Source organism: Bidens hawaiensis, unplaced genomic scaffold (genome assembly GCF_021521415.1).
Source record: "Bidens hawaiensis isolate Kalapana, Puna unplaced genomic scaffold, B.hawaiensis_p1.1 tig00037220_1, whole genome shotgun sequence".
NCBI classification, from domain to species: Eukaryota; Viridiplantae; Streptophyta; class Magnoliopsida; order Asterales; family Asteraceae; genus Bidens; species Bidens hawaiensis.
The window spans coordinates 112,630-123,797 of NW_027496492.1; the positions used below are offsets into that span (position 1 = coordinate 112,630).

Sequence of the window (11,168 nt, forward strand, 5' to 3'; positions counted from 1 at the left end):
GTTCGAAAGAATATCCTTAAGAAACTTTGCGTATTTCGGCATTTGCGTAAGTGCCTCAAGGAAATGAATATTAAGATGAAGTTGCTTCAGAAGAACAAGAAATTTGGAGTTCTGCTCCTCGTCTCTACCCCTACGGACTCTCCCGGGATATGGAGTCTAGGTTTGTAGACTCTCGGTGGTGTGCTGGGTAATGGTTGGTTCTCGGCCTGTGCTGAACTTCCGGGGCTGTGCCTCTGATGCACCTTGGCCGGTGGAGACTCCAACTGAATCTCCTCGTCTACCTGCTCCTCTACATCTACCACAGGCTCGTTAACGACTCCTCTTGTCGCCTCTTGAATCACGGGCTCGCTATGTGCCCCTGCACCGCTCCTTGTCATCACAGCCTTCGCGAACGCCTTCGGATTTTGTTCAGGGAAGTGTACCTGGCGACCTCTCATTTAGACGACTTGTTATCTCTCCTATCTGACGCTCAAGATTTTGAATTGACGCTCCTTGATTTCTCATGAATGACTCGTGCTCCCGGAATTTCTCTTGAGTTTCTTTGTGACGGGAGTCCTCTCGAGTCATGAGTTGCGACAGCATCTGTGTCTGCTGTGCCATCATCTCCTCTAACGTGGGCTTCTTCTCCCCACTACTCGTTCCCTCACCGGAATCCTGGAATAGGCTCTGACGTTGCTGGAAGCCGGACTGATTTCCGTTCCTCCAGTTGGAATTTTGGTTACCTCTCCACCCCGAATTATAAGAATTGAAAGAATGTTGATTTCGGTTTGGATTATTAACGAAGTCGACTGCCTCCTCCTGGAAACCTACGGGGCACTGAACAGTATCATGTCCTCTACAGATCTCACATAACTTACTTTTCACCTGCAAGTCCTTCACGATCTTTGCTAACGCTTCAACTTGTGCCGCAAGTGCGGTGCTCGTGTCGACCGAATGCATGCCGCGTGATAGGGAATCGACGGTTTTGGTACTCTTAACTGGTGGTCGCTGGTATCCACTCATGGCTAAACCGTTAAACAAGGCAATGCACTCATCCGTATCCTTCGTTATCAGTAGGTTACCTCCTGCAGCTGTGTCGAGCATACTCTGAGTTGCGTACGTCACTCCGTTGTAGAACTTCTCAACAACCGCCCAGTCTTGTAGGCCGTGGTTTGGACATAACGCAAGTAGATTTTTGAACCTTTCCCACGCATCGTAGAAGCTCTCGATGTCCTCCATCTGGAAAGAATGAATTTGGTTACGCAAACGAGCAGCCTTAGCCGGAGGATCGTATTTTTCAAGAAATTGGGTCGCATGGCAGCCCAAGTAGCAATGGATCCCTGTGGGAGGGACTCAAGCCACAGACTCGCATGATCAACGAGTGAGAACGGAAAGACTCGGAGTTTGATGGCGTCTTCGGATACGCCGGCAAGATGAAACGTGTCGCAAACTCGTGTGATGCGAGTGATATGAGCATGTGGGTTCTCATGGAGTAACCCGTGAAATTGAGCAGAATGAGCAATCGTGTTCAGAACATTAGATGGAATCTGCCAAGTCGTTTGAACTCCTATAGCTGGTGGAGCAATGCTGGATCTCGCGCCAGCATCGACCGGACGGGCCCGGTCTGCAACTGTCCTCCTCGGTGGTGGATTAGCGTCGCCCATAATCCTATCCCAAATGACGGGTTCAGAAAAACTAGGAGAAGAGAATGTATTACCGACGGATGTAGATGAACTAGAAGACGGTTTTGTACGACGTCTCTCAAAAAGCTTTCTCTCTGGTTCGGGAAATCCTTCAATTTCTGGTGGTCCTAGAGATCGAGTACGTCGCATACAACTATTAAAATAAAAAAAGAAACTATAATTAGCTAAACTATTTTAAACTAACAAACAAAACAGATAAGAAAAACAAGTAGTAAACAAGGCAAGTCCTAACTCGAGTCTTTCTTAATACGCCTCAACCCGTGTCCCCGGCAACGGCGCTAAAAACTTGTTGTGCGAAAATATATATATATATATATATATATATATATATATATATATATATATAATATATATATATATATATATAAAACACAAGTCGCAACTAAGCTTTAAAAACCAAACAATCTATCCTAGTTCACACAAACGGCAAGTGTACCGGTCGCGTATAGCACAGATGAGGAAAGTCCGGATATCGAACTCGAAGACACGTGAAAACGTTTATAATCACTAAACTCTAACCAAGACTCACCAAAATATTTAATTGATTTTTTTTTAATTTGATTTAACTACTTAACTCAACTAAATGAAAACTTTTGACAAAACTTCGGAAACTTTGATTGCAGTGATAAAAACGTCTACCTAGGTAAGAATCATATTGAAGGAGATGACAAGACAATGGGTTGAAAATTCTCACGACACCGGTTCTAAAGGATGACACAACTAAGGTTCGCTCAAGAAGGTCAGATCACCTCTCGGTCTCACTAACAAACTCTAACTTATCTTAGTTGATTTTAAGAACAAACCGGGAAAACAAATTATTAACGTGTTCTAATACCGACTCAACTCTCGGTCTCACCGACACACTAGCCTAATGGAAACGAATACTGCGCAACCAAGGATAGAGGAACAATTCAACTTAACTTAAACTAGACCAACTAATCACTCAAACACCCAAACCCGACAAGAACAAAACCCGTTCTCGCGCGATCTTAATTCTAACAAGTAAAAGTAATGAGACGAGTTTACTTCTTATCACCTCTCGGTCTCTAAGAAGATGTTTCACAACTGATTTTATCTAATTAATTTACCCACTTATCCCTACGGTTGTACTTCCCGCAAATAAACCCTAAACACAAAGTAAAGAGCCTTAAACATGCAACAATTAATCAAAACCGATTCAATTAATTAAAGCACGAGGTTATTAGGTATAATCAAACAAAACACAGCCACTAAACACAATCTAATTTACTGTTAAATCAAACTTTACATTAACAATTTAAGCCATGATCATTAACAATCCATATTACTAGTCAAAACCTAACAATATTCATCAAACCTAGGTAGAACAAACAAGATTAGCTACTCATTAAGTTTGGACAGCCATTAACATTCAAGTAAATCATCATAAACATCAACATAAACATAATCAAACTCATTCAAAATCCAAGAATAACTAAATCAAAGTCAAACAATCAATTACTTGCAAAACAATCCAAAGAAAAAGATCAATTCAACTAGTTAGGATTCTTGAACAAAAAGTAAAGTTTATGAGAGTTTTACTTAGAGTATATGGCTGATATAAATGATGAAAAATGAGTATAGCTGTTGTCCCAAGTCACCCAAGCCTTCTTTCTTTCTTTACTAGCCGCCAACTAGCCACCACAAAATTTTCTTTCTTTTTCCTCTTGCTGCCAATCAGACTAGGTAGTAGGAGTTAGGGTTCTTTGATTTCGGTTTTGTGGCTGGATTATGGCAGAAAATTAAGTTAATTAACTTAATATAATATCATGTAAGGCTTCTAACTTGTGGGCTTGGGTCGGGCCTTGAGTTGTAGTTTTGAAACTTGACCAAAAAGGCCCCTAGAGTCTTCCAACTTAACTCTTTTTTCACCATCTTTCATAAACCTACAATTAACATTTAAACTTTGTAAATTATTGCGCTTAACCCCCAATACTTTCATAAAATAAACAATTAAGCATAAAAACCATGATAAAATCATAAGGAAAGTAAGTATGTTTTACAACACATCAATACGCCGTACTGATGTTCAGTCTGGTTCCCATAGCTTCATGGAACTTCTTCCAAAATCTCGAAGTAAAGCGAGTATCTCTATCAGAAACTATTGACAACGGCACTCCATGTTTAGCCACGACTTCCTTAATGAACACATTTGCTAACATTTTTGACGAGATGGCCTCTCATATAGGCAGAAAGTGAGCACTTTTAGTCAAATGGTCCATAATCACCCAAATGATATCATGATGTTTAGCTGTACGGGGTGGCTTAGTTATGAAATCCATGGTGATGTGTTCCCGCTTCCATTCTGGTGTCTTTAAAGGCTGCATCTTTCCATAAGGTTTCTGGTGTTCAGCCTTGACTTGCAAACAAGTTAAGCACTTACTAACATAATCCATTACTCCCGGTTTCTACCCTAACCGGTTCCACTGGGTTCCCATTTCAGTCCATCGGGTCGGGTCCGGAACCGACCCGGTTCCTGACTAGAACCAGCCCCATTTTGTACCCAAAAAAACCGATTCCGAACCGATTCCGGATTTTAAAAATACCCGATATTGTGCACCTAGAGGACAAATACATGTACATGAGGTGCACCTCTCTAAAATGAGATGCATTTTCCAAAGACAATGTTGATATAACCTGAAACAATGTTCACTGCACCTCACTGAAAATAGGTGCATTTTCCAGAGCCCAAAACAATCTTTTGGGTATCACTTTTATATTCTGCTAGGCACAATGGGATATCACACAAGTTCAGTGCTTGTGTGCCCAACAATCAGGTACCCAAAACATAATAAAAACATGATGGTAAAAGGTAGGGGTGTGCAAACTAACCGTCAAAACCGTTAACCGAATCATAACCGACATAACCGGTGGGTCGATTTAATGAATTTTTTAAAATCGTTAATTACAGGTTGGTTTTGGTTAAAGATAATTTCAAACCCGCCATAACCGAACCGCCCCATTTACAAGATTATCAACTTTGTGAATTATAATTAGAAGACGTTGATAATTTGCTGAAAATTAAAGGAGAGAAACTAATATTGCTCTCATCTTCTTACTATATGATTTAATTTTACTAGAAAGTTAATCCATTTATTGTTTGTTTGAATATATATATTATGAATACTATGGATTATATATTTTGTTGAACTATGTTATGCCAATTTTAATTTTTTTAGGTAATATTTAGTATCAAAGTTTTAGACTCAATTACATCATGTTTTGGTCACGGTTAACCGACCCATAACCGACTTGCTATAACCTTGAAAAACCGATTAACCGAAACCGCCATAACGGATCGGTTATGGTTATGGTTATCCATTAACCGACATATTGGTTATGGTTATGGGTTTGACATAAAACCGCCCCAAACCTACCCATGCACACCCCTAGTAAAAAGGAAGAAATTTTAAACACAATAAAGAGAATTATAGTTACATAACCATATTTATCACACCTAATAAAGGCAAACAAAATAGACAGACATCAACCAGTGATTTGATTTTGTTTACTACTAGTATTTATGGATCATCTGTTCATTTCTCTTCAAACTCAACATCTATTATCTCGGGATCAGATCTTGAAGACGAAGAAGGGCGGGCCCCACCTTTAGAAAAGAAGTCTCCTTTCGGTTGCCAAACAATGTTTCCACAACCAGCACATCGCACCATCTGGTTTTTGGAACCGACAAACTGTCTCTTACATGCAGGACACGCTCCCTGTGGAAGTCAATAATGGCATACTTTTAACATTTCATGAAGATTGTTACGCGACATGGTGGAATTAAAATATTTGGCAGTGATTATATGTGCTGAATAGTCAGAATTTGACAATTCGATTATGAGTTGTAAATTTGTAATAGTGTTCGGATGTGTTCTTGCTGTTTGAAGTTGTAACAGTAAAATAATAAGTTGAAATGAAAACATGTTGTGATTAGAAGTTGCACAAAGCCGATATAACTGAACCGTAACCAAAACAAACAGACAACCAAACCCATAAAACTACCAACGGTTTGCCTTTATGTTTTCTAAAAATCTGATTTTTCGGTCCAGTTTTGAGTTTACATCAACCAAAAACCGAAAATATCAAACTGAACCCCAAAACCCAAAAAAAAACCTTTTATGAAATTTATAAAAAAATAATAAATATTGTAAACCAGAAACATTAGGTTCAAATGCAATGATCAATTAATCATTACTCAACAAAAGAATAAGACTCAAAGTTTCAAGCTCAAATTAATTATCTTAGGCCATTTGGTTTTCGACCCAAAATTTTTGAGCCCAAATGATAAAACCGACCGTTGTGGAAACCCAAAACTGAAGCATAACGGTTTTTAAAAACTCAAAAAACGAATTTTCAGTTAATGGTTCGGTTTGAGCCTAAAACTGACTCATGGACACCCCTAGTTGTAATCCTTCCTTTACTCAGTAATTTGAAAAATCACAACAACTGGGATAAGTTTTGAATTTTGGGAAAGATAATTGATATACATTTGCAGCCCATTTTTTGGATACTAAGAATTATCCATGTCGAAAAAATTGTTTTATATTGTAAGCAAATATACTCACAAGGCCAACAATATATCAACCAAGTGGTGAAATAAACAGGATAGGGTGGTTGAGAAATGAGTCTGCCACAAGCAGTAATCAAGTGGAAAAACTTATTATTCTAAAATCACATATAAATAACTAAGAAATCACCTTAATGACGAGATTGTTGGCAACAGCCCCAATAAGTAACGGGCCAGCAATTGGTAATACCCATGTTGCAAATATCAGAATCCTAAACAGCCATCCAGAAAGTGCAAACCATAGAAAGAAGATAGTCTACAAAAACAATCATTTTATTAGCAATTTAAGCGGGAAAAAAAAACCTCACAGGTTGCTTATGGCGTAAGTTACCTTCTACGACTACACTAGAATTGAGTAACCACTAAGTCATTTAAGCAATTAATATTATTATTGTTACAATGTATTCATATAAATCTTTTGAAGAATGCTAAAACGAAGAACCATTAAAACTTTGTTTCAAGGGTATCCACTATTAGACAGGTTATATAATTATCATATATGGAAGATAACTCAAGAGCCCCTATATAACTCTATTATAGACATAATCAATATACAATTATATAGTACAATTCTTGGTTCATCTAAAGGGAGCAATGCGAAGGAAACTCACATAAAACAATAGCAGTCAGTCAAAGAATCACAAAATCTAAAACCCTAAATTTCATACAAAGATGAACATACTATAGTTAATAGACAAGAAATCTGTTGTGAACTCGGGCTAAATTATATGCAAAAGCAACAAGTAAGAATAAATAGATTATACAAAAAGACATAGTAAAACCCTGCTTACCCCAAAACTCTTCCCTAATGGTGTATCCAGAAAATCACTAAACTGCTTCCTGTACTGAAACACAAAACTGCGTATATATTTTGAATTCAAATAATATAAATAAATAATATGAATGTTAATAATAAAAGCAAACCCTAGGCCAATTCCGAGTGAAATCAAGAGTAAAGGTCCGCCAGCGCTGCGTAATCAAATAATCCCGGTCAAGCTCTCTGGCCCGGTCAGACGCCGAGCGGCCAACGGAATACTCCCGGTCGAGTCGCTCGGCGGTCTTCTTGGCCTCGTAAACGAGGTGCTCGAAGCCATTAATGGCAGTGCGCCAGGCGTCTTTCCAGGCCTCTCCGGAGGCCATACGCTTGGCGAAGACGTCGAAATCGGATCGCCTGAATGCCTGAACTCTGAGTGAGGTAGTAGGTGGGTCTGTTGGTGGTGGAAAGGAGGTGGCTTTGGGTTTTGGAGTGGGTGGCTTGTCGCCATGAACGGTTTGGTGGGAGGACGACGGTTGATGGTCACTGGCTTTGTGGCTAACGATTGATGGATGGATGGCCGAATTATGCGTCTCTCTTTCCTTTTAGTGGGTGTTTGGTCTAGCCTTTTTCTTTTTTTCTTATGCTCATCTTTCAAAATATCTTATAGCTTATTTTCTATTATTTGATAAAATATTTTTAATAAGTGTTTAAATTAGTTTATATATTCTACAAGTTAATTATGTGTTTTAATAAATTATTAAGTTTATTATCTTTTAATTTGTTAAAGTAATAAGTTACATCAATAATAAGCTAATAATTCATCACCATTTGAGGATAAACGAGAGTAACTTACACCTTTACACAAATAAGCTAAAAATCCATCTTCAAATAAATTTCTTCATATTAGCTTATATAAACTCATAAATATAAGCTTAAAAAACTAAACCAAACACTAAGCTAAGCTTATTTTGTAAATAAAAACTAAAAAGCCTATAAGCTTTGTTAAAAAAAACTATAAGCTTAGTTATATTTACGAAGGCTCATTTGTTTTTCACTCAAGAGGCTTCAGTTTCACTAGTTTTATTATGATTTCGAGCTCTTTGTGAAACTTAAGCTTGACTTGTGAGTCGTTTTTATTGTCAAGCTCAACTACTATATATATTTTTTTAATTATTTTATATATTTTTAAACAACAACTGATTTATATTAAACAATGTAATTATTTAGTTATCTTTTTAATTTTTCTTTATGTTACATACTATTATATAAATGTATATCTGGTGTATTAAATAAAAGTTATATAAGTAATAGGTTTTTTTAGGTCCATTAAATAAGATTACTTATTTATTTTGAAGCTTCAGCTTGTTTAAGCTCGGCTAGAATTAAATGACGAGAAACACCTACTATCATTGTTTGTCGCCACAACCTATTGGTCGTAGTCTTCGCCACATATAGTAAACATAAACAAATAATACTTGGGATTTGGTGTTGTATCAAACTCAAGTCTTAAAGGCTGGTAAAAGGAGTATTGGTTGTTTAGATCTCCTCATTTGTGCAAAATTCTAGTGTATTGTGTTTGTGTTTTGAGAGGCGCTCCCAAGAAGAGTAGTACATCTGAATCCGGAAATGAAAGTGCAGGAAAGCATAAAAACTTATTTCTTAATGGTAAACGAGATTAGCTTCTTCCCTAGATCAAGTATGAGGTCATACATAAAGTTCAATATGCTTTTAAATGGATTTGAGATATCTTTTGGCCTATAATCAAAACATTTGATGTTCCTAACTTTTAGAAGTGGTTTAACGTTGGTTTAATCATAAAATGGGCTGCATGTGAGGGCTGGTTAGGTCGATTTTGGGAAGAACACTAAACTTAAAATTCATCACTTTTATATTGACTTCTATATATAGTGTAAAATCAATCTACATATCATATTTTACCATTGTATCGGAGGTGCTACCCGGATTACATGACATACCCAATCACTCATCACCCTTCACTTTCCATTTGGTTTCTCCCATACCCAATTCTGCATACTGAACACCCAACTCGAGGGATCGGGGGCAGTGTAGCCGACAAATCCGACTAAACTATAAATAATTTCAGTGGTGTGTTGGTTTTAGGAGAGATTATGCTATATTAATACTTGCAACGGAATTCCAATAGTATGTTGGTTTATTATTTGCTTTAGTTGATTAATAAATTTCATAAGATTTTACATATATAACAGATACATACAACATGATTTCAGTTAAGCTTAAGACACATAGAGATTGAACACTTACCCGGTTTGAATCAAGCTAAAACAAACAAATACACATATTTAAAATATATTAAAAATTCATCATCATCATCGTACTCAGTATATCCCACCAATGGTAAAGCTATGGTAGGGTCTGAGGAGGGTAAGATGTAGACTGCTTTATCTCTACCCCATGGGGATAGAGAGGCTGCTTCCGGTGAGACCTCCGGCTCTATACTAGTTTTGCATCAAGCCTTGGACATAAGGCACATAGCACTCAATCATTGGGACGCTGGCTGATTGGTGCATGTACCCTTGTCTTTCGGCTATCAACGCCACCACATGATGCCTGATTAACCTTCCATCACTTTTAACGTTATTTTCACGAGATTAGTAAAATAACGTCAAAATTAGTGCAATTTTACTTTTGTCCACCCGAGGGTTCACACATATATACATTATATGCGCGCACCGCAAGCAGGGCACATTTAAAATATATTAAAAGTCAAAATAATTCTTAAGCCAAATAGCCAACGGTCCAACCTAGTTTTATACAGTCGGTCTCAGGCATAAATCATAAATCTAATCATTCACCCGATTTTAAAATGTAGAAACCAACTATCAAAAGATTAAAAGAAATAACAAACCGTAAAATCAAACTAATAAGTTGTCTAAACAATTGTAACTATAAACCAAAGTGTAAATAACTGAATACCCCTATACATACCTATTTTGGTATTTCAATTATTTTATCTTGTCGATTATTAAGCATTTATTTAATTAAAACAAAGGCAAAGGCAAAGGCGAAGGCGGTCGGGTCCTAAGACAATTTCAACCACATAGAAAGATAAGAACACAACACTACGGGGACTAGATCAGTAACTTAGCCTAAACTTAAAGGTGTAATCTACAAACGAAACAAAATACTTGAGGAAATAACATCTATAAATAAACTACCTGTGATGAAGTAAAGCCGTACTCCAAGTAACACAATCAGCCAACAAAACCCATTCTTCTTCTTCTAATATAAAATGGCGCCAAGCATTGCAGAGGAGGAGAAACGAGGAGCTGGAGAGAGAGTTGAAGAGGAGTTTCGAAAGAGAAGATAATACGAAGAAGGAGCTGCTGATGACGTGGCAGCGCCTGCGCGTGGCTGAGGACGCCGAGGAGCGTCTGTGCACGCAGCTGGGCGAGCTTGAAGCCGAGGCCGTGGACCAGGCGCGTGCCTATAGAGAGCGTCTGGTTATGTTGACGGAACAGCTTTCGGCTGCTCACAAGATCATTGAATCGGCTTCTGTTAAGACGCAATGAATGAGTTTGTGAAACGGATATTTGTTAAATTTTGAGAGGATATGTATACAGATTGTAGATTAATTATTGATTTATTGGAATTGAATCTAGAAATTTTGAGTATTAATAAGTGTTGTTGAAATTTTGATTGTGATGGAGTAATTTGCTTATTTAACTTAGGGTTTTAAATTATATCCATGAGGCCGAATATATGATTTTTTCTTTTTTTAAGATGGGTGGTATTTGGGATTTCTTATTTTACCTATTATCTAGGTTTATGATTTATTTTTATGTTAGAAAGTTGTAAGGTAGCGTTTGGTATGCAGAAATAATAAAGGGAATTGATGATTCATCACGTAGGAATAAAAAAAAGTAGGAATAAAAAAAAGTGGTGTTTGGTTACTCAATGAAATGGAATCATTCATTGCACATGAAATCCCGTTACATCAAAATCATTCATTCCTTCCCCCCCCCCCCCCGTTTTTTTTTTAATTCCATTCATCATTCACCCTACTTTCTCAACACCTCCACCACCTAACAACCACCACCACCATTACCATCGCCACCACCACTATCTCCTGATCATCACCACCACCGTCGCCACGACCTCC

General features: G+C 37.5%; 1 protein-coding gene and 1 pseudogene across 1 annotated transcript; one reads left to right on the forward strand and one right to left on the reverse strand.

Annotated features, from left to right (window-relative positions):
* Positions 1-5,093: 5,093 nt before the first annotated feature.
* On the reverse strand, positions 5,094-7,514 carry LOC143589100 (uncharacterized). Its single transcript, XM_077069950.1, has 4 exons — positions 7,195-7,514; positions 7,062-7,115; positions 6,401-6,526; positions 5,094-5,419 (listed from the first exon to the last, which is right to left on the reverse strand). Exons 1-4 carry the CDS (start codon positions 7,408-7,410, stop codon positions 5,237-5,239), a joined length of 579 nt encoding a protein of 192 aa, XP_076926065.1. The 5' UTR covers positions 7,411-7,514; the 3' UTR covers positions 5,094-5,236.
* Positions 7,515-8,689: 1,175 nt separating this feature from the next.
* Positions 8,690-10,799, forward strand: LOC143589097 (protein RESPONSE TO LOW SULFUR 3 pseudogene; annotated as a pseudogene).
* Positions 10,800-11,168: the final 369 nt, after the last annotated feature.

Coding starts and splice junctions, on each gene's coding strand:
- LOC143589100 (XM_077069950.1), bottom strand. CDS start 7,410: ATGGCCTCCGGAGAGGCCTGGAAAGACGCCTGGCGCACTGCCATTAAT. Junction 6,527..7,061: donor CATTAGGGAAGAGTTTTGGG/GTAAGCAGGGTT, acceptor TTGTTTTTGTAG/ACTATCTTCTTTCTATGGTT. Junction 5,420..6,400: donor CCAACAATCTCGTCATTAAG/GTGATTTCTTAG, acceptor TGACTTCCACAG/GGAGCGTGTCCTGCATGTAA.